The sequence below is a fragment of the Lepidochelys kempii genome, chromosome 19 (genome assembly GCF_965140285.1).
Source record: "Lepidochelys kempii isolate rLepKem1 chromosome 19, rLepKem1.hap1, whole genome shotgun sequence".
Lineage (NCBI taxonomy): Eukaryota > Metazoa > Chordata > Testudines > Cheloniidae > Lepidochelys > Lepidochelys kempii.
Window position 1 is genome coordinate 6,038,188 of NC_136398.1, and position 22,897 is coordinate 6,061,084.

Consider the following 22,897-nt stretch of genomic DNA (forward strand, 5'->3'; position numbering starts at 1 on the left):
ATTGGCAAAGTGTGCATCACATCCCGCTCTAGTGGCTGGCCGGTTAGAGGGTAATGGCCTACTACTGCTGCCAGCTAACAGCTGCTCCTAGAGCTGAAACTCTAGCTGCCTGTGTTGTGGTGTTCGAGGTTCTGGGTTCACCTCCTGCCTCCCCGCGGTGGTTACGGTGCTGCCACCCAGGCAGGGGTCACCAGGACTCGGCCCGCTCTGGTGGTTCCTGTTCCCCTGCACGCCAACGGTGCTACAGTTCAGCAGAGCGCTGCCGGGTAACAGCCTGCTGCTCCCGCCGTGGGCTGCCGGTGCTTCCGGCGAGAGAGCCCCAGGCTCCAGCCATGGAGGGTGGGGGGCGCATTGCAGGGGGACTCTCTGCCTTAGCCCCAGGAGTGGTCCCGCTGCAGCGGCTCAGCGGACAGCAGGCCAAGACACACTTGGGCCTGCTCCCACCAGCCTCTTTACAGGAAACACTGGGGGGCGGGGGTCTGTGGGCATCCCCAGGGTGACCCCGGGCTGAGACGTGTGAGCAGCATCTCCGCTGCACGGCAGAGCCGAGATGCATCCGGAGAGCGGAAGGATCCTGCCCTGACTACGCCCCCCCACTTCCCCCACACCAGCAGAGCAGGATGAGCCATGAATCCTCCCGCTAGCCCTTAGCAGGGCCCTTACTGGGGTGCAGAGCAGACGCGACTCCTCCCCTCTGCAGCTCCCGGTGGCGCTCCCACCCGGCATGGATCTTTCCCCATGACTGGGGTGTCCTGCCAGGCCCAGGTGGGAGGGAGCGTTAACGAGCCGCCAGGCAGCCCAGAGCAGCAGGCTGGCTCTGCAGGAGCACCCGCAGGTCATCTAGGCCCCCGTCCGCCTCCTGAGCATCCAACTCCCAGCCCCTGGCCTGACCCGTGTCCTAAAACCACCACCATGGAAATGCAGCGGATCCGCTCACTGAAACCAGGAAGGAGAGAGAAACTAACCGACGTGGGGCTCGGGGATGGCCCCGCGCGCCAGGGGATGGATCTGGGAGACAGGCCCGGGTGGGGCAGGGTGGAGGCTCAGAAACAAGCGAATACGTTTCCTCCCCATCGCTCTCGATGCACTCCTGGCCCCAGGCCCCTGTTGGGATCACATAGCTATTCGCCCTCCCCACAGGCTGGTACCAGCCTGTCTGGCCCGTCAGCCGCCCAACAGGGCAGCGAAGAGTCAGCTGGCAATCTACTGCCACAAAATCAATAACTGGATGAGAGAGAGAGAGAGAGAAAGCGCTTCGGGCCAGATCCGCCACTGGTGTGGCCACCACCGCTCGACAGCAAGGGGACCCGGCCCACTCGCTCCAGTGGAGCAGGGCCCATCGACCCCAGCTGGGGCAGTTGTTCTTTGCCTCCCCTCACTCCCGTTTCCTCCTCCTGGCTCCTGGTGGGCACCGTGGGGCTCTGGGAGGGTTCCCACCCCAGCATGCCATGCCATCCCCCGCCCTGGGCCACTGCCCAGCTCTGCCCTGGAGGGAATTGCTCGTTAGCCCTGGACACAAAGCTGCTTACAAACGACCCGCCTGCAGCCTGCTGGGTGCTACTTGTCAGCTTCCCCCCCCACCGACAGAGATGAGCGACACCCGCCCACCATGCTGGGTCAAAGGCAGAGCCCGGAGTGACCCACTGCAGCCCAGGTACTGTGGGGCAGCAACCCTCCACCCCGGGCCTCTGAGCTAGGGAGACACCCTGGAGACATGAACAGCGTTCAGGGGGAAGAGCCCCCACATCCCCGATCTCTCGGGGAGTATCCCAAGGGGCCGTGTCAGGACTCAGCACGGAGGTGGGGGTTCCACAGAAAGGGGGAGCCCCTCGTCCTCTGCTCTCCCCCGGCCAGTGACGGGGCGGGCAGGAGTCACCGCTGACGGAGCTACACGCTGCCCCTCCTTTAAAGCAGCAGGCACAGATGGGGCGGCCACCCGCAGCCTCGCTGGCGATTTCACCTCGGCTACGTCCGCTGGCAGCCCCCGCCCGCTGGGGAGCTCTGGCTGCTGAAAGGGAACTGGCAGCAAAGTTCCCTGATGGGACAGGCCCAGAGCCCCCCTATGCCTGGCACTGCTCCCAGAGGGGTCTACTTACAATCTCAGCTGGCCCATTGTATGCTCCTGCCCCTATAGGGCCCCTTCTCCGAATCCCCACAGCTCCTCCCCCTTACTCTGCCCAATATGCCCCCTCACCCCATCCCACAACTCCATTCTTGCCCATAGAGCTCTGCGTACCCACATCTCATGCCTCACTACAGCCCCATCACATCACCCTCCTTTGCCCTCACACCTCCCTCCTCCAGCGCCCCAGGGAACAGCTGTGGCCTCCCGGCGCGCACAGGGCCTGTGAGCTAACAAGCCAGGCTGGGGCATAGCACGATATGCCACCCAGATGTCTCACAGTCCTGTCTCAGGAAGACTCTGCTCCCGTTCCTCCTCCCCAGCCCCCGGGGCTCTCCCCCTCCCCACAAGGGGCTGGAATCAAGGCGACCCTCTGGGGACGCTCAGTGTATTTCACGTGCATCCCGCACGCCCACAAAAATGTCACTTGCTGAGCCCGCCGGGGCCCCGGCCGAGCTGCCACACGTAGTGAGACGGCTGCGTTTGCTGCTAGCCCCCGGATCACAGGCACTGGCCCCATCGGGAGCTGGACGCAGGCCATTCAGCCCCAGAGCTGGGGAACCTGGGCTTTAATGTGGGGGGATGTCTGTCTAAGCTGGAGTCACGTATCCCCCTCCCAGTCACCCCAGCCGCCCTCTTCGCTCGCACTCACACCTCGCTCCCCTGGGTCACCCCCCGCCGGCCTCATTCCGACCAAACTCCCGTCCGAGTCCCCTTCCAACCCGCTGTCCTAGCTCAGGGAAAGGAACAAACGGGCATGCCTCGTCCGCTCCCCAAATCATCCCTCTCCAGCACGACATCTGCATCCCGTGCCACAGCCCTATCAGTCCCCCCGCCCGCCCCTCGTGATCCCCACACACACACACACACACGTTGCTCCCTGCACTCCGAGCCTGCGTGCCGGCTAGCGGATAGCTGAGGGGCAGCCGGGGGACGGAAGATGACCTCGGTACCAGTCTCTCTAGGCTGTTCCCAGGGCTCTCAGTCCCGGGGGGAACCTAACGCATAGGACCTCAAAAGGTCTTTGCCTTTGATTTCAGTCCAAGCTGGGAGCCTAAATACCTTTGAGGATCAGAGCCTAAGTGCCCTGAGGCCGCCCAGGGACGGGAGCTGCCTTTTCTGAGCGTGGCGTGGGGCTGTCTCCGGGGGCGAGGCCACCTGAGGGCTTCGAGGGATGGCCAGGGAAGGCAGGCAAGCGGGAAAGCCGAGCGGGAAAGCGCGGAGGAGAAGAGCCAAGGAGCAAGTTACTAACCAGGGCAGATTGCGATATTGCAGGGCTTAGTCTGCACCTCGGGGCCCTCGCAGGCCTTCCCGCCGTGCTGCGGAGCTACGCACTGCCGGGTTCTCGTCCTGGCCCCTCGCCCGCAGGTCACGGAGCACAGACTCCACGGGGACCACTCCTCCCACAGGCCGTGCACTGCAATACAGCACACAGCAATCACGCCTCCGGCCCAGCCCGCGCGCAGCAGACGGCATGGCGGGGGACAGGGATTGGGGGCGCTCCGTCCCAGGAGTGCAGGCCCGCACCCAAAGCAGCGCCCCCACGGCAGAGGGAAGGCCTGAGCTGCTGCACTGAAGACCTGGAAGCACTTGTGAAACGGGGCTCAAATCCCACCGTGGCCAGGGAGGCATCACAACCCTCGTTCTACGGGTGGGGAAGCTGAGGCACGGATCAGCGATGTGACTTCTCCAAGGCTACACAGTGAGTCAGTGGCAGTGCTGGGAACAGAACCCAGGAGTCCTGACTCCCACTCCCCTGCTCTGACCACTGGAGCTCTCCTCCCTCCCCGGGACTCAACGATCATAAGAAATGTTCAGAGGGCAAGGGGGCCACAGAGATAGCAGAGGAGCGAGGGTCTGTCTCCCACACAGCCAGGTCAGACTCTCCTCCAGTCCCTAGTCTCAGCCACACCCCCTAGTATAACCGCCTAGCTAGAGCACGTTAACCCAAGGCAGCCTTTTCCTTCAGGCTGGTTCCAAAGGCTGCGGTGGCAGTGAGGTGGGGCCAAGAGTGATTAAAAGATCCCAGTGAACGCTCGACATGGTGGGAGATCAGCAGACTCCAAGGCCCAGGGGATCTTTGGGTGATGGCCACCACACCAGGGGATGAACCGGGGACCTCCTGAGCTAACCGCATGAGCTGCCACAGCAGAAGTCAGGACTCCTGGGTTCTATTCCCAGAGCCGCCACTGACTCGCCATACGTCCTGGGAGGAGTCACTTCACCTCTCCGAGCCTGTTTCTCTCGCTGAGCCTCTAACAGACCCACATTCTCTGTGGGCATTGCACAGGGGTGGAGCTGTAAAACGCCCCCCACTGGGTTACAGCGGGCACCTAACGCCCTTCGGGCCTGTCTACGCAAGAAACGAGCACTTATCTAACCTCAGGTGTGAACTGAAACCGATTTAGTGCAAGCTCCTGTGCAGACACCCTTAGTCCAGTTTCGCTTAAGTCGATTAGGAACAGGTTTATTTACGCCAAAATAACCTGAAACCAGAACAGCCACATGTGGCTTTGCTCCAGTTTAACTAAAGTGGTTTCAAAGCCTATTTAGATTAATAAAGCCTAAGTCTACAGGGGACCTCTGTGATCCTCTGGTCGGCCCTCCTGTGTAGCACCAGCCAGAGAAGTTCCCTGAAATAAGTTGCGTTAGTGGCACCTTCCCCTGCAGACAAGGCCTTGAAAACCTGAATGTCCGGCTGCAATCTGATGCGTGTGGATGGATCCACGTGGGACCCCACTGGCGACCCCAGGACCCTGCCTAGCTGTGAGAATCCGGTCACAGACTCCGATGGCAGGACCACACACTAATCGGGTCACAGGGTCATGGCCCGCTTGGGACTTATAAAAAAAAATGGTTATTTTTCAAAATTCCAGTTTCTGATTTTTAAAAATAATTCAGGTTTGTTAAAAATAAAAGAGTCAACAAAGGAACTGAAGGACTTGTGGCACGTTAGAGATGAACTAATTTATTTGAGCATCAGCTTTCGTGAGCTACAGCTCACTTCACCGGACGCATTCAGTGGAAAATCAACATCCGATGAAGTGAGCTGTAGCTCAGGAAAGCTGATGCTCAAATAAATTGGTTCGTCTCTAAGGTGCCACAAGTCCTCCTGTTCTTTTTGCGAATACAGACTAACACGGCTGCTACTCTGAAATAAAGGAACTATTGCACGGGGGGCGAGAGGGGGGATGCTCCTGTTCCTCCGCTGATGTTTATAGGGGTCTTGCCAACCACAGTGAAACCGATGAACCAAGGAGGGGAAAGCAGTGAAACCGACTAGATGCAAAGGGCCAAGTTTCCACTGGTTCAGCACCGGCAGTCAGAGCCCTCGTGCTTTACATTTCCATGGCTCCGCCGGCAGTTTCAACACCTCGCCCATCTTCAAAGCCTTTGCATAGCATCTTTAGTCCTCAGGGAAGTGAAGTGAGCTGTAGCTCACGAAAGCTTATGCTCAAATAAATTGGTTAGTCTCTAAGGTGCCACAAGTACTCCTTTTCTTTTTGCAACTACAGACTAACACGGCTGTTACTCTGAAACCTGAGCTTTCTGAGAATCAAACAGCAGTTGGGAGGGATAACCTGAAAGCTCCGGGAAGAGGAGGAGAAGACCGAGCCATCACTGAGCTAAAAGCCTTCAGCCTGGAGAAAAATCTCCTCCTGGACTAGAGGAGGGGACACAGCCCGCGTCAGCCCGTGGCTGGGGAACGCAGAGGAGAGTTATGACATGACAAGCAGACTCTTTCTGCCCACGCTGTCATTTTATGACAGCCAGGAAGCCCCCAAAGGGGGCCAGATTAGACTGAGAGAGAGAATCCAGCTGCAGGGAAGCAAAGGCCCTGATCCTGTAATGACCGTGGCTCCTTGAGCCCACCCGCAGCTCATCCGAGGCCATGGCAATAGGAAGAGGTCAACTCTCAGAACAGCTCCTACCCCCGCCCCCACACAGCCCTCCTCTTGCTTGTGGGGATTGAGCCCATGACAAGTCTGTTGGGTTTTTTATTCCACTAGCACTTGCAATGAAATGAAGCCAGGCTTGGCAATCAGACTGGGAAGATCAGGAAGGGCCAGAAGGGTAGAAGATGGGGAGGCCCTGTCTGGACTAAGATTCAAGGCGTGGTCTTAGCACACACCTGCTAACACATATGGCAATCTAGGGTGGACAATAAAAATAACACCGAGCCCTTTTCGGCCCCAGCTCCCATCATTATCCCCACTGTGTCGAGGGGGAAATTGAGGCAGAGAACTGGGAAGTGACTTACCCAGGGTCACCCAGCAGCGGAGCTGGGAATAAAATGAAGGTCTCCTACATCTCAGCCCAGGGTTCTACCCACTAGGCCACACATGCCAGGCCGACTGTAAGTCAGCCAGTTTAGCACGTGTGAAAGGCTCTCGCTTGTAAGGTCACACCTCAGCCCCTGGCCTGGACAAGGCCCCTGGGCAGGTGGCTGAACGAGGGAAAACACCGATACCACTCACAGGTCTGCAGCAGAACCAGTGTGGTGCCTAGCGTCCTTCCCAGCCTTGGAGCCCCAGACCAGCCAAGGCCAGCGACATGCTGGGCCCAGTCCTCTCAGCTGACGTCTGTGGGAGCGGAAGATGCTCAGGACCTGGTCTGGCAATTCAAGGGGCTCCCCGCGCTGCTGGCCACTGAGCCTAGGGGGACCAGATGTCCCGATTTTACAGGGACAGTCCCGATTTTGGGGGCTTTTTCCTATATAGGCACCTATTACCCCCCACCCCCGTCCCGATTTTTTACACTTGCTATCTGAGCCTGAGCCGAGATGGATCACTGAGCTGGCTGGGTGTGTGTCAGGTAGGGAGACTTGCCCCCACTCGGGAGAAGCTGCCCACCTCTCTCTGAGCTCCCAAAGACAACGCCACCCCGGGGGGCGGCTAGGCTAGCCCAGTACGGAGCCAGGGGGTCGGGTGGGTCTGTAGTCGGATGGCCAGCCCGAGCCGCCACGGACACAGGGCTGTTTTTGGCACCTTTGCTCGAGCAGAGCATGCCTGGGCACATCTACCCGAGCAGGGAGTCACCCTCCCGGCTGCTGTGTAGACATGCCCTGAGTGTAACAGCACAAGGCACAGGACCAAGATGTCCCTGGCAGCCAGGGAACCTGCTCCCAACGGGCTGGCCATGCACAGCCAACACTCCAAGCGTCACGTGCCGGCTACCTGCGCTCTAACCCTGCAAGCCGGTGCCGGGGACACGGCAGCTACAGGCCCCGTCCTTCCATGCCATCGCATGCACCATCTCTATGGGATCCAGGCAGGCGCCGTCCTCCCCCGATTGAATCCCTCCTTCAACCCAGGCAAAGACTCGTTCCCTACCCTAAAATACCTTCCTCCCTGCTGGGGGCCTGTGTGGGGCATTTCCCGCAGCAGAGACACCACCTGGCAGGGGATTGCTGAGCGCTTTGGCCGGGTCGCCAGCCCTGGGAGTTTCAGTTCGTGCCCAGGTTCAGCAGGGGAGAATCAGGGCACGCCTGGTCCCTGCCTCACTCCCCACTTGGGGGCTCTGGTTCTGTCCTGTGGGTGAAGGGAGCTCAGCCCCATGGCACTGCTTGAGCCTGCAAGCAAGTGTCGCGATGGTTTTTGTGGGTGCCTGTCTCCACTCGGAGCTGGGCTGAGAACCCACCTAACTCACCGCACCAACGTCATCATCAGGATTATCTGCTTAGCATATCAAGATCCCGGCTGGTCAGCGTAACGTTAGAGATAAATACACCACGCTCACACATGTCAGCGCCTCGTGCGTGAAGCCAAGGTTCAGTCCTACAGAGGTGTCCCCTGGGGGACAGGATATGGGCTACACCCTGCGTCCTGCACGTCTCTCGCTCAGGCCAACGGATTAACTACACTGGTGTAAATGAGAAATCACTTCTCCTTACCACGACAGAGTCACTCGGGATTCACGGCAGCATGAGCCAGCTCAAAGCCCGGTTCCGCATCCCCTTTGAGAGCTGGATCGGGATCTAACCCCGCCCACGCTGCACTGCCCCAGGACAGAATCCCCGCCCCGCGCCAGCACCTTGTGAGGGGCGGGCCGGGGTCTGGTCTCACATGCCCCAGGTCAAGTGGCTGTCCTGGAGCCAGTGGCTTCACCCCTCCCCGACACAGCTGAGATCAGGATCCAGTGGGCGGATCCCAGAGCAGGAAACCAGGCGTAGAAAGGACAGGAGTTTCTCACTTGGCCCTTAGGATGTCCTGCTGCTGCTCCCCCAGGCAGGATGGGGATGGCTCACGGGGAGGCTGGGTCCCCCACGGGAGGATGGTGTGGGGGCTGGGAGAGAGACCATCACTCCAGCTCAGGAAGGGGGAAAGAGAAGCCTAGGGTCACCCCGTCCCTGCCATCCTGATCCCCACAGCTCACCTACCTGGCCAGCTGATGCTTACTGCAGCCTGGGACGGGCGGCTTTGCACATCCTAGCGATACAGCATCTCTGCACCCCCATGGGGCCAGTTTGTGCCCATGGCACAGCCGGTGGGTGAGAGGTGGGGGCAGGGGACCCTAGTTATGAAATGGAACCAAGTGCCACAACTCCCCCCTCCACGCTGCCAGCCCCCCCGTACCTGGGCAGGTGGCCGTGTTATTGCATATCCGCGTCTCCCGCAGCAGCCCGCTGCACAGCGTCCCGTAGGGAGATGAGACGCAGGAGCGTGTGCGCACCTGAGAGCCCTGCCCGCACGTCAGGGAGCAGACGCTCCACTGGGACCACTCCTCTGCGGCGGGGTCTCCTGTGGGGAGAGAGGGAGAGACACGCGTTGGCCAACCGGCCTCTTTCAAAACGCAGTGTGCCCCCCAGCCGGACACAGACACGCACACAATGCCCAATTGGCCTGCGGAACTCACTGCAACATGCTGTCATTGAGCTTAGCAGGGTTAAAAATAAAGGGACTGGACATTTATCTGGAGAGCGAGAGGAGCCAGGTTTACACTGGGGAGGCTTAATAAAACACAGGAGCTTTGGGAAGGAATCAAAGCCCTCCTGCCCCAGGGCTAGCCTCTAATGGTTCTAACTAATAGGGGTCAGGAGCGAATTTCCCAGGGGGCAGGTTATCCCAGAGCTGCAGGGTTTATTGCACCTTCCTCTGAAGCAGCTGCTGTGGGCCAGTCGGAAGCAGGACACTGGGCCCTGATCGGATCCAGTCTGGCTCCGTTCCTAGGAAAGCTCCATGGCCAGTGGCGGTTGGGCTGGCAGGCCCAGCAGCTGTTTGGCTGTGTGGGCCCAGGGCTCCATCTCTCTTTCTCCGGTGAGCAGGTGTGATATTGACATTTACAACAATCCGACTCTTATTAAGCTTGATGATCCGTTTGAAGTTACTGGACAGGCCAGCAGTAGGGATATCCATTCAAATTAAGAGTGAACGTACGCAGGAGGCCTGGGAAGGGGATTATTATTTGCTGGAGACAGAGAGAGTGGAGATTAGCTGGAACGGGGCTCCCAGCAAGGTGCTCACACACTCAGTCAGAAATTAAAGGGTGGGATAGAATTTTGAGCTGTTATTACCCATTACAGGCTGGGTCCTGCTCTCAGCTCCGCCGGTGTAAATCAGAAGTAACATCACCGAAGCCAGTGGAGTCAGCTAGTGAAAATCAGCATAAATACTGACCTCAAAGGAGCTGCGCAGATTTATACCAAGTGACGATCTGGCCCGCTGACCTCAATGGAGCTAGGCCAACTTACTGGGGATCTGGCCCACTAGATGCAGGGTATCCGGCACACCACCTGATTCGTTCCATGGTACTTGAACGCCAGTGTGTTATCTGGCACGGTTTATTATCGTAGGGTTGCTGGTGAACAGTGGGGCTGTGCCCTTAATTTACTACAACTGTAACAATCCATGGCACCTTGGCAGCATTTTTAATCCATGTATCTCAGTGCCCATCGGCTTGATGATCAGTCGTTTGTTATTGTAGGGTTGCGCGTACGCACCACTTTGTTGTTATAAAGCTCCTAGGCAGGAGCGCTGGGGCCGGCCACACCACTGCAGGGCTGGACGCTGGTTTGTTATTGTCGGGTTGCCAGGGCCGCACACACTCCTGTAGTACTGTAGAGGTTCCCGTCCCAAACCGGGAGCTTTAACTCACCACAGTTCAGTGCGTGTTCGCGCAGCACCAGGTTCTGTTCAGGTCTCACAGCCAGCGAGACACCCAGACAGTAGGATAAGGACCCAATCCTGCTCCCAGGAAAGTCAGTAAGTTTGGCTGCTGACTTCCACAGAGACAGGACTGAAAGGGGCAGGGAGGTGTCCGCTATAGGACAGCAGGGCTCTTCTGTGGGCCCAGCGTGCTGGCAGGCATTGATCTCACTGGCAGGGTGGGGGGCTCGTTAATGCCAACCTGAGTACAAGGAGGACGAGCAGGAGCCAAGACAGAGGAAGTCCTGCGAGGGAAAGCTGCTCCTGCCCCTACCAAAGCCGGCTGCAAACCCCCCCTTGGATTTCAACAGGGACAGGATCAGGCCCCTACATGGGAGCGATCTCCAAGCCGTGGGCATGGCAGTATCTGAGATCCGCAAGCCAGACTCACTGCACCCTGATCACTCCTGCGATTCAGGCTCCATCCAACTTGCCAAGCACGGAGCAGCCCACAGCCTATAAATCCGGGAGTGGGCAACAAGAGGCGCTCAAATGACCCCGTTGAATTCGCTAAATAAATATGTTTGAACTAAACAATTAACAGATTTTTTTTTCACTCCTCTAAGGAAGGTGCAAAGAAAATACAGACATGGAGCAAATTAAGTGGGCGCACAGGCTGGGAACAAAGGAACTCGCTCCATCTCCAGAGATCGCGCAGGGCACATGTAAATGGAAGCCAGACAGTTGTTTTTAAACTGTCAGGGTTTTCTCCTTAATTAAAACGCACAGAACTATCATCATCCCCGGGCTGATTTATGGGACAGCCCGGTGGAGAACTGGCTTCCCGTCACACACAGCCTGCTGCAGAGTGCCACTGAGGCTGGTCAGTTTGGCCCCTGCTCCATCCCAGAGGTGGCTGCCTTACAACACTTAGCATTAATGTTCAAAGAGCTGTGCAGACATGAGCTAATTATACCTCACCACAGCCCTGGGAGGGAGGGAAACAGTATCGCCCCTGGGTATTTTTTTGGTTTTACACATGGGGAACTGAGGCAGAGGGGCAGCGGCCCAGATCTTCAAAGGTAATAAGGTGCCTAATTCCCAGAGTGATGTGACAAGGCCACACAGTAAGTCAGTGGCAGAACTGGGATTAGAACTCAGGGCCTCCTGCTTTTTTAGAACCACCAATGGGCCCCAATCAACAACAAGGCCCTATTGTGCTGTACATATTACTATTCATTGTGTTTATTATGGTACTGCCTTGGGACCGTCCAAACTCATTGCGCTAGGCGCTGTACATACGCACAGCGAGACAGTCCCTGCCTGAAAGAGCTTACAATTTAAACAGCCAAAAGGTGGGAGAAAGGGATAGAACATACAAGAAGCCAATGGGAAACCGAGTGCAGAGAGATGAGGTGACTTGGCCAGGTCACTCAGGAAGCCAGTGGCAGAAAAGGGAACTGAAGCCAGGCCTGCTAGAGCCCAGTCCAGTGCCCAGCACAATGGGGCCCTACTCTCTGCCTGGGACTCCTAGTAATACAAATAAATCATCATCACCATTAACCCCAAACCCCGCCTTGCTATCCTTCAGGGCAGGTTGGGTGGGGCCCTGGCCCTACCGTCTGGCTAGAGAAGTCCCACAGAGCTTGGCTCTGGGCCAAGCCTCGTCCAGGCCCAGCAAGCGCCACCGGCAGCTGCTGCATTTGCTTGGGGGCTGGCGGCACTTAGGGAAGGGCCGATGATGCTGGAACGTCTCCCCCAGCCTGCGGGTAGATTCGTTGCCTCCAGGGGAGGCTGCAAGTCTGTCCATTTCCCCCAGATTTCCTGCAGGAAGCACACACCTGTGTGTGTCCGGACAAGATGGCCCACAGGGACCGGCCAGCATTGTGCAGGGTGTGGTACTTCCCCAAGGAACTCGCGCCCTGGCTACCCGTCTCCCGGTATAAACGCACCGCCTCACCCACAGAACCTGCCCTCCCAGCACCGTTACCTGTCTGGGCCATATGAACCCCGGGTTCGTCCGCCGACCGCGGCCACTGTGTTTTCACCTTCTGATTCTCTTCCACGTCATCGCCTGAGAGGAGGAGAGGGAGACACTGGTGAGAGAATGTGGGGGGGCGGTGGTATCTGTGTCCTGGCCTACAGGAGTCTGGGGCTGCTACAGGGGTCTGTGCGGGCTGCTCACGGCAGACCTACACTGGGGGAATCCTCCCCACCCCAGTCACTTGTGGGACCTTTACGCCATGGGACTGGTGGCCAGAACCGTATTAGTATCCCCATTTTACAGACAGGGACACAGGAACAGAGAGATTTCCATGATTTGTCCGCGGTCATGCAGTGAACAGGGGGCAGTGCTGGGAAGAGAACCCAGGAGTCCTGACTGCCAGGCCTGTGCTCTCACCACTAGACCAAAGGCCTATGTGCTTCCCTTAATGGTTCCTGGATTCTCTCGCCCTCTTCCCCTGCCGCCAGCTCCTCCCTGCCCCAGCACACAGGCCTCGCTCTCTCAAACAACTCAGGGTGCAGGTGCTGGGCTGGGCAAGGGCAGACAGGCGGGGAGCAGGCAAAGCCACCTCCAGATCTCCGAGGAACCGTTCCTGTCCCCACCCACAGACCTCGCAGCTTTTGCCCTGGCCAAGGAATTGCAGTGACGTGTGAGCCTCTAATACACAGCAACACACTGCCCTCTGCCTCTGACCGCACTGCCTCACTGCCGGGCACTGCCCCCTGCTGCAGCATCACTGCGCCCGGCCTCGGACTCACTGCCGGGGACTGCCCCCTACTGCAGCGTCAATGCCCTCTGCCTCTGACCGCACTGCCGGGCACTGCCCCCTGCTGCAGCATAACTGCGCCCGGCCTCTGACCTCACTGCCGGGCACTGCCCCCTGCTGCAGCATCACTGCACCTGGCCTCTGACCTCACTGCCGGGCACTGCCCCCTGCTGCAGCATCACTGCGCTCGGCCTCGGACTCACTGCCGGGGACTGCCCCCTGCTGCAGCGTCAATGCCCTCTGCCTCTGACCGCACTGCCGGGCACTGCCCCCTGCTGCAGCATAACTGCGCTCGGCCTAGGACTCACTGCCGGGCACTGCCCCCTGCTGCAGCATCACTGCGCCCGGCCTCTGACCTCACTGCCGGGCACTGCCCCCTGCTGCAGCATAACTGCGCTCGGCCTCGGACTCACTGCCGGGCACTGCCCCCTGCTGCAGCATAACTGCGCTTGGCCTCGGACTCACTGCTGGGGACTGCCCCCTGCTGCAGCGTCAATGCCCTCTGCCTCTGACCGCACTGCCTCACTGCCGGGCACTGCCCCCTGCTGCAGCATAACTGCGCTCGGCCTCGGACTCACTGCCGGGCACTGCCCCCTGCTGCAGCATCACTGCCCTCCGCCTCTGACCGCACTGCCTCACTGCAAAGCACTGCCCCCTGCTGTAGCATCACTGCACTCTGCCTCTGGCCTCACTGCCGGGCACTGCCCCCTGCGGCATTGTCACTTTGCTCAGCCTCTGACTGCACTGCCCACTGCAGCGTGACTGCTTTCTGCCTCTGACTGCACTGCCAAACCCTGCCCCCTGCTACTGCATCACTGCGCTCTGCCTCTGACCGCCCCGCCCCACTGCAGGGTGCTGCTCCCACACTGCAGCATCACTGCATTCTACCTCCAACCACACTGTTTCACTGCAGGGCCCTGCCCCCACTACCCAAGGCATGCAGCCTGCATTGCAGTACGCCACCCACTGCCTCGTGTTGCCGTTGAGCAGCATTCACAGCATCCCAGTCCATCACCTCACTGCAGATTCTGCCTGGCACACTCTCGCTCCATCCAGCTCTGAGCTGGCACCAGGGCAGGCCCAAGCAGCGGGGGTTCCGGCCGGACTGGGCTGGGTTAGCAGGGTGCCATGGGTGGAGCCATGGAACAGCAGGGGGGGTGGGCACAGATGCAGCTGCAGAGCTAGAGGCGTGGGGGAGGACGAGGCCTGGAATAGCAGGGGGAGCTGCGGGGCCAGACTGCGATGCATTGGCAAGGTGGTGTTACAGGGTAGGGCAGGTCTGAGATGCACCCACCAAGCTTGACTCTGGGCAACAGAGTTAGTCCCCTGACACTTAGGAGAGCCCATGTTAAAATAAACCTTCCAAGAGAAGGCTGATCTTGCCCCTGCCGAGCGGGGCTCCCTTCCCCCTCGGGGTGATTCGACCCTTTGCACCATCTAGTTCTTCGCTAAATCCCTTTGCGGATCCCTGCGATTTCATCTGGTTTGCACGCTTCCCTCTGGAGGCCAGGCAGCCGGCAAGGCTCATTTCTGGAACGGGCAGCACCCCCGTGACCTAGAGCCACCGTGCAATGGATTTAAGGAGCTCCCATAAGCACATCCACTCTGGAAAGCAGGCACACCACTGCCCACTTGGCCGGCCTGCTGCATGCTCGTGGAGTACTTCACTGCGGTAGCACCGGGAGGCCCAACAGAGAACAGAACTCCTTTGTGCAAGGCGCGGTACACACACACCCAGCCAGAGATAGGTCCAGCCCTGAAGAGCTTAACAATACACAAAGGGTGGGAGGAGAAGGGGAACCATAGAGAGCAAGACTTGCCCAGGTCAGAGACAGGAAGAGAACCCAGGAGTCCTGAGGCCCAAGCCCTGCCCACTGGGCCATGCTGGGCACATGTGGCAGCCAGACCCTGGGCAGCATCGTCGCAGCCTTTGCAAGGGGCAGGACGAGGATGCCAGCAGCACACAGGGTCTAGTGACAAGAGCTATAGGTGTCGTTCCACACACCGGCGAGCTCACACAGCCCCTGCAATGGGGAGCTGAGCTGATCGCTGACTGGCTCACAGGATTTACTATGCACCAGGGCAAAGCAGATAGCAAATGCTACGGAGGCAGGATGCCCGGGTCCCCTGCTTGGATGCTGGGGGCCCGGGCAGGGCCAGGCAGAACCTGGCCCCAGCTCTGTGGTGTTCCTCCCCCAGCCCCTGTCGGCGAGTTTTGCAATACCAGGTGCGACGCGGCTAGAGGCAGGTGCACAGTCCAAGCACCTTCCTCCTGCCACGTCCTTGGGCGCACAGAGCACATGCCAGGAGAGCGCCCACCTGCTGGAGAGAGCCGAGCGCGCGGCGTTTCACAGCCTAGCTAGCACCCTCCTGCAGGACCCACGTCCAGCAGCCGGAGCACAAGAGAGACGGACGGGAGGCTGGGGGGGGATCCACGTGAAAAGCCAGCGAGAGGCACGGCTGATTCCGGCCTCGTGGTGGACAAGGCTGCAGTGGCTGAGGCCCTGGGAGTCTGCGTATCCCCCCCGCCAGCAGAACACAGTGCTCCCACCCCCCCGCCCCAACCACGCCCTCCAGAGCCGCGGCCAAGCCAGGAGCCTTCCACCACTTCCCTGAGAGAACCACGTCCTGTGGGCCCTGCATCTCCCCAGCAGCTAATGTCACCTGATGTTCAGCTAACATTTTCCTTTGCTCAATTTCACCCAGGCCCCCTGTTGCATTCCTCCCTCCCCCGCCCCCAGGGTGCGCACCCTTTCCCCGAACCCCCTAACAGCTGGGCCTCCCTCCTCTGATCTCAGATCACTGTGAGACTTTGGGCAGCTTCAGGCCTTTAGCTGCGACCAGCCGGGGAGGCTGCCCTCAGAGTGTCAGCTCAGGCAGTCTGGGGGAGCCAGGGGTTCCCCTCGCCCAGCAGGGCTGGAGGAAATGGGCCTACTCACGAGGGCTGTGCAGCGGATCCCTGCAGCCGAGCTCCCAGAGAGGCGCCTGTGACGTTACTGACTTGAACTGGGATCGTATAGAACAGTGTTGCAACCAAGATCCTGTAGTGGCGCCAAATCGTGTATAAAGGGGGTCAAACAAGGCGTCTAAGACGAGGTGATGGTTGGCTGGTTCGGATTATGCTGTCTGTTTGCGTGAATCATTTTTGTATTTAAAGATATAAGTATTGGCTCTCTACTGTCTGTATTCCAAACTAATGCTATGCTTCTGGGGGACACCCCAGACAAGTTGGTGTCAGCTCTGCCTAGCCTGCTGGATGGCCCATTAGGGACCATCAGCTACACAACTGACCCACTGAGAGAAGGCAGACTCGCCTGGGGACTCAGCCAGGTGTGCAGGGACCTGCCTATGGACAGAACTCTGAGGTGTTTCCAGGCCATGTGAGGGGCAGCTTGTCTTTGGGACAAAGAAAGAGACCACATGGCAAGAGACTATACAAAGCTGCGGCAGCTCCTCCGTCTTGTCTTCAGTCCTGCTTCTGACCTCTGGAGGGACTTTGCTACACTGAAGCTTTGAACCAAGGACAGAAAGACCCATCCCAGCTGTGGGTGTTCTCCAGAGACTGGATTTGAACCTGCCGTTTATTCCATCACTGCTACAAGCCTGAACCAAGAACTTTGCCATGACTGTATGTCATTGATCCCACTTAACCAATTCTAGCTCTCATCTGTATCTTTTCCCTTTTATGAATGAACCTTTAGATTTTAGATTCTAAAGGATTGGCAACCGCGTGATTTGTGGGTAAGATCTGATTTGTATATTGACCTGGGTCTGGGGCTTGGTCCTTTGGGATCGAGAGAACCCTTTTTCTTTTACTGGGGTACTGGTTTTCATAATCATCTGTCCCTATAACAAGGGACACTGGTGGAGATACTGGGAAACTGGAGTGCTTAAGGGAATTGCTTGTGTGACTTGTAGTTAGCCAGTGGGGTGAGACCAAAGTCTGCTCTGTCTGGCTGGTTTGGTTGCCTTGGAGGTGGAAAAACCCCAGCCTTGTGCTGTAACTGCCCTGCTTCAAGGAATTTGTCCTGAATTGGCACTCTCTGTTGGGTCCTGCCAGAACCAGCCTCGTTACAGCGTCGCAGCAGAATTCAGCTCAGACTGAGCAGAAGGGATGCGGGTTGGGCTGGGGTGAGCATCTAAAGGGCTCCCATGTTCATCCTCTGTAGATCCCGGACCCCCAAGCTCTTCCCCGCACCGGTCCCCTGCGAGCGAAGGTCAGCGGGCAAGGCGCCAAGCGCTGGGATCCCAGCCTCGCAAATGCCCACCTGCCCCCTCTGCGAGCCCAGCCCCTCACCACCCACCCCGTGTGCCCCGCTGACACGGTAGCCGAGAAGGGGGCCACGCCCGCCCCGGTTTGATTTGATGGCGGTGTTCTTCGCTCGCCACCTGACAGATTGCTGCAGCGAGGTGCCACAAATTGATGGCTTGGCTCACCAAAAATAACAAGAGATCCATCAAGGGTGCTTAGCGTGAAATTAACAGGCATGTGGATGTGCTCATCAAAGACGCATGCCAGCCACAGGAGCGGGGGCACCTTTGACTCCTAGGCCCCCCCCAGCTCTCCCACCCCCCCAACTCCTTATCCTTCCCTCACACCCTCCCTCCCCCACCCATAGGACGACAGCGGACATCTTGGGGAAAGAATCTCCTCTCTGTGCCACGGCTGGTGGATCCCTGCGTCAGCCTAGAGAGGGGGGAGCCCGCAGACAGGACCGCATTCCCAGTGCAGGGCTCCCTAGCACAACTGCTCCCTCGACTGCAGGCCTCAGTGCCGGGAGCTCTGCTGAGCAGACCCCCTGAGCTACACGTGCGACGCCACCAGCTGGCAGCAGTAGTAGGCTGTTATACTCCTTTGTGGAGCAGCCGACGAAGAGTGACGTGGCACTCAGCCAGCGTGCAGCATGGTTCTTTCCCAGCAGAGGCCTGCCTGTGTAGCTAATGCCAAGTGTATGGGGGCACACAGAGCCCCCCAGCTTCTCCCCCTGCTGTTCTCTGAGCAGGGTACTTCCCTCCGTGCAGCCGCAGGGGGCCGGGGGATACTAAAAAGGAGCCCCCCATGAACACACACGTACACAAAGCACACACGCAGATGCACAAACACACATGCCCCAGGACATGCACTGATGCATGCACGGACCCACACACACCAACACATACAAACACGCTCAGACACATGTGCAGGCCACCGTACTGGCTCTAACAACCTCCTCCCCTCCCACCCCGAATGGATGCTCTGGGAGGGTTTGCAAGGCCATTCACTGCACTGCCCAGCCAGCTAATAGGAACCAGGCAGCGCCTGGTGGTTTCACTCGGTGCAGAAAGCTTTGCTGAGCCCCGTCTGTCAAGGGGAGCGTGCAGGGGTGCTCCCCTCCTGTTATCCCATCTGGCCCAGTGCAGGGAGGTTGGGGGAGGCTCTCCGGCAGTGGCTATTGCTTTCTGCTGTGTGCATCTGCCCGTCTGCGGCGCTCCCAGAGCATGGCTCTGTCACTGGCCTGCAGATGCTTCACGCCACCGGAAACAAACAGCAGCGAGCTCCGGCGATGATATTGACCGGCATGAATATCACAGATAACGGTCCTGTGCAGAGACGATTGGAAAGAGGAGGAAACCCCCCCCCCCCCCCCCAGAACTCCTGTTAGGCTCCCAGCCGCTGCCAGTGATGGCCCTAGGACCACCACCCTGGAGAAGCGGGCTTCCAGCAGCGAGACCTTCCCCACAGCACCGCCCTGGCAAGGCCGGCTGGGCGTGGAGTGGTGCCCACTTCCTAGCAGCAGTACCCCAGCAATGGCAGCTGAGATTAGTGGAACGTGAACTTCCTCCCAGCAGTGCCCTGTGAGAACAGGGCAGCAACAGAGGGCAGAATTGGGAGTGAATCCGTTCCAAAGCCCTCCTCCCCAACCCACACACCCCCACCAAAACTGGACTTGCCAGATGCCCATTGCGGTGCCTGTCCTATACCCACAGGAGAGGGACCCTTGGCCTCCCCCACCCTGCCTCCCCACGGGGCGGATGCTGCTGCTAGGTGGATTAGGCACCCGCCTTGTCAGTATCTCTGCTGTGCATGAAATACACTCAGGCCGCTGACTGTGCTGATACTTATTGGTGCCATAAAGGGACCCAAATTTACTGACTGTTGCTTCCGACTCAATCTACTCCGTGCCCCGGCGCGTCCCCTTTGGAAGGGCTCAGGACACACGAGCAGGGAGCGTCCGAAGATCTCCCCAGTTTTGGGGAGTTGGGAGCAGCAGACGGGGGGACTGGAAGGTAGATAAAGCCACCAGCTGAGGGAGAGTCCGACGGGGGGAGTGCCGCTATGCAGAGCCAGCCACCCGCTTCCCCACTGGAAATGATCAGGAGTTATGAACGGTGCAGCGAGTGCCCAGAACAAATAATAAATTCACAGGATATATGAGGGCACTTTCCCCACTTACGTTGAACAAAGAAACCAAATTCAATTTCCTTTGGAAAGTACTAAATCCCGGGCTGTCGCCTTGCAGAGTCTCCCGCGCCAGGGAACCAGCCCCACCTGTCCCCTCCTTCTCAGGTCCCTTCCCTGCCACATCCGACTCTCATTCCCCTTGCTTGGGCTTTTGCCAGCACAGCTCTGTACTTCGGGTCTCTGGCTAATGGTTCTCAGTGGAGCCACTTGTCTCCTCCGCTGTTCTGCCCTCAGAGCCACGGAGTTGGGTCCTGGGAGTGAGGGAGGGGGCTGTGCCAAGGACAGCATGGGCAAGAAAGAAAGAAAGAAAGAAAGAAAGAAAGAAAGAAAGAAAGAAAGAAAGAAAGAAAGAAAGAAAGATGAGGGAGGAAGACCAACCGAGAGGACCATTCCTCGAGTCATCTGCTGGGGCCCTAATTTCTCCACGGGGTGTGAGTAACAAGCAGAGACTCCCGTGCACACAGGAAGCTGGAAAGCTGGCCCAGAGGAGCTGGCAGGAGGCCCTGGTGCAGGAGCACATGGTGATCCCATGGCAGAGCCTTGCTCCGTGGGCAGCAAAAGGCGAGGAGCAGAAGGGACAAGGCCCCACGGGAGACGATTGGGTCCCAAGTTAGGAAACGGCAGCAGATCCTTCCCCAAATCATGAGCGAAATGACCCAGCTGCCTCTGGCAGGGCTGGCATCCCAGCCTGGGAGCAACAATGCAGGCACCTTGCATCGGGGCAGCCAGCACAGAACTGGTCGGCCACAGGCACCGCCATGCTCACGAGCCGGAGGAACGACCAGGGACACCACAGCAGTGAGTCTCTGTCATTTTGATCTAAATAGTTTAACATGCAGGGAAATCACATCCCCAGCTGTGGATCCCCATCCACATCTCGGCTAAGTTCATCCAGCCTCACAAATCTCTTAGGCAGATCCCAGTGGAAACTTGGACTCTTCACATCCTATCTAAAGCAATGGGACTGTTAAACAGCTACTGCGCTGCGCCCCAGAGGTGGCTGCATTTCAGTGGCAGGAGAAGGCACAAGATTTCTCTATAGATTAGAATGGATAGACAGAGGGGAGTTCGAGTCTGCTACCCTGAATTGATGGGGGAGGTGGCGTATTGCAGGGCGGAAGTCGGCCATCGCATATAAGGAGCTAGAAAACGCCAGGCAGAAGCAAAGGAAGGTAAAAGGGTGCAAAGGGGGAGCGATCCCCCGGGACTCTCCAGCTGCTTTGCCCCGATACACGGAGCAGAACAAACACAACGTGACCGTGATCGTCCACGTTTGCTTAACGGAAACCCCGGCTGGGCAAGGGCTGCAAATACCCTCACGCCACGAACAGCCAGGGCTGCGATTGGAACAGACACGACAATGCACCCGCAGAGGGCCTCCCCACTGACTTCCGTGCACCGCACAAGCCTCCCAAAAACTGTCCCCCCAGACTCCCCCAGACACAGGCCCCACAGCCCCCCCGATGAAGTCCCCCAATGCACCCCCATAGAGCTCTTCCCGACTCCAACCGCCCTGCACACTCACCCCCACATGCAGGACCCACATTGAGTGCCAAGCACCCTGCTCCAGCTTGGCTCGCTCTGCTCCCCGCAGGCAGGCCCAGTCCGACGGCTTTCACAACAGGTCCCTTCGTGAAGTGCTGGAGCCAAGAGGTCTCTGCCTGTCCCCCACATTTATCTCCATCTGCCCCCTCCTGGCTTGCTCTGCCTGGGGCTTTCTTTAGTCATCAGCTTCCAGGAAAATCCACTCTTTTCACCTCACAGGGGTGTGTGTGATCACTGGACAATCTGCTCCACCGTGCATTTAGCGGTGTGTTGGGAGTACCTCTCCCAGCCCTTCAGACCAGCTCTGTGCAGCTCAAAATCTGGGCTCTCCCACCAGCAGAAGTGGGTCCAATGAAAGATCTTACCTCCCCCACTCATCTCTGCTCAGAGGAAGGCAGAGAAGCACTTCATGCTGACACCAGAGTGATCCCCATAAGAGGGGAGAGGGCAAGTCAAACACACACCCTGGGCTCCCCTCACCCTCCCCACGGGCTTACGTTCCCCCAGGAAGGAGGGGGACTGAAGACAGAGAAGAGCTGGCAAGCTGCCCAGCTGCTAATGGCCTGTTCTCTTGGGCACCCGGAGATACTAAGACCCGGGGCCCCATCGCTCTGATCATCTAGCCTGGCTACCCAGGTGACACAGGCCAGAGCAATTCACCCGGCGACTCCTGCCGCCCCGGCAATGACCCTCCGCAGTGATGTACGTGATGGACAAAGCCGAGCGCGGCTGGCCAGCCTAGCGGGAGATCTGTCTGTTGCCTTATCCAGCCTGTCGTCGGGGTATCTGAGCCTCTCCTGCCCAGCACTGCAGGTATCCTCACATCCCCTCTGAGACAAGCCAGTATCATCACCTCCTCTTTTACTGATTGGGAAACTGAGGCAGGCATCGAGCCAGGAATTGAACCCAGTCACACGGGTCCCAGCCCACGGCCTTGCCCGCATGGCCATTCTTCCACCACCAGTACCGTGGCTTTGGCACCTTCCCGGGGATTGCACCAAGCCCACCCCATCAGGATACGTCTCCCTTTGGTCCGTTCCATCCGATCATCCACCCCCCAGGCCCGGCTGCCACCTGCCCAAATCTCACACGCTTCCCTTCTTGTTCATCGCCCTTCCGAAGCCAGTTCCTGGCAGCGTGGCGGTTGCCATGGCTACCCGACAGCTTTCAGCCACCTCTCGGCAGCGCTGCGGTCTCCCACGTGGGTGGTGGGACTCGGGGGGCGGGGCGGGAGGACAACTGCAACCAGCTTCTTCCAGCGGGCTCGGCGGGATAGCGCCCAGCAGGATTCGCACTCAGCGCTCTGCCCCCGACAGCATGCGGGCCCCGCAGGCGCAGGGGGAAGTTTGGTCTCCCCAACCGAGAGGAAGGGCTTCGCGTCCCAGGCTGCTAGGAGTGCATGGCCCACCTGTGAGCCTGGACCAACAGAGGAGGCGGCTGCAGGGGGGACCAGTCCGGCATCCTCTCCATCACACCTCGCCGCCTGCCCCTTCTACGCCTCCGGATTGGCGCCTCCCCATTTCAGCAGCAAGTGAACCTGAAAATTCAGAGCAAATCCGAAGCAGAATGCGCCGTGCTGGCTCCGAGACGGAGCCGCCAGAAACACACCGGTCCGTGTGGCTGGGTGGCTAAACTAGACACTGGCCCAGGCTCGCTCCAGGGAGCCCTGGCCCGGGAGCCCTCCAGGGTTAGCAAACCCAGCTCCGTTCTGCCTGGTTCAGCTTCCACCCAGGGCACTGCTGGGCTTCAGTTCCCATGGGGACTTTCCAGCGGCCCCAACCTCTGTGCAGATCTTTGCCAATCGGGGCTGCTGTACAGGGCAGGGCTGGGGTCCCTTGGCAGCCCCTTCCCCCCGCCCCCCCGCTGGTGATGCTTCTTTTGCAAGCACCAGTGTTTTCTCACCGTGGCACAGATCCTGACTGTGCTCTGGAGG

At 58.9% G+C, this 22,897-nt stretch overlaps 1 protein-coding gene across 7 annotated transcripts in view; it reads right to left on the reverse strand.

Moving 5' to 3' along the window:
• Positions 1–22,897, reverse strand: part of ADGRB2 (adhesion G protein-coupled receptor B2) — a 101,586-nt gene that overhangs the window by 44,240 nt on the left and 34,449 nt on the right. For 6 of the 7 annotated variants that reach the window (XM_073317504.2, XM_073317499.2, XM_073317500.2 and 3 more), the window contains 3 exons: positions 12,197–12,280; positions 8,698–8,862; positions 3,375–3,539 (listed from right to left, as the gene is read on the reverse strand). In XM_073317504.2, the coding sequence (XP_073173605.1) occupies positions 3,375–3,539; positions 8,698–8,862; positions 12,197–12,280 (414 nt within the window). The remainder of the gene's footprint in view (positions 1–3,374; positions 3,540–8,697; positions 8,863–12,196; positions 12,281–22,897) is intronic. The other variant, XM_073317505.2, reaches the window with a different exon arrangement.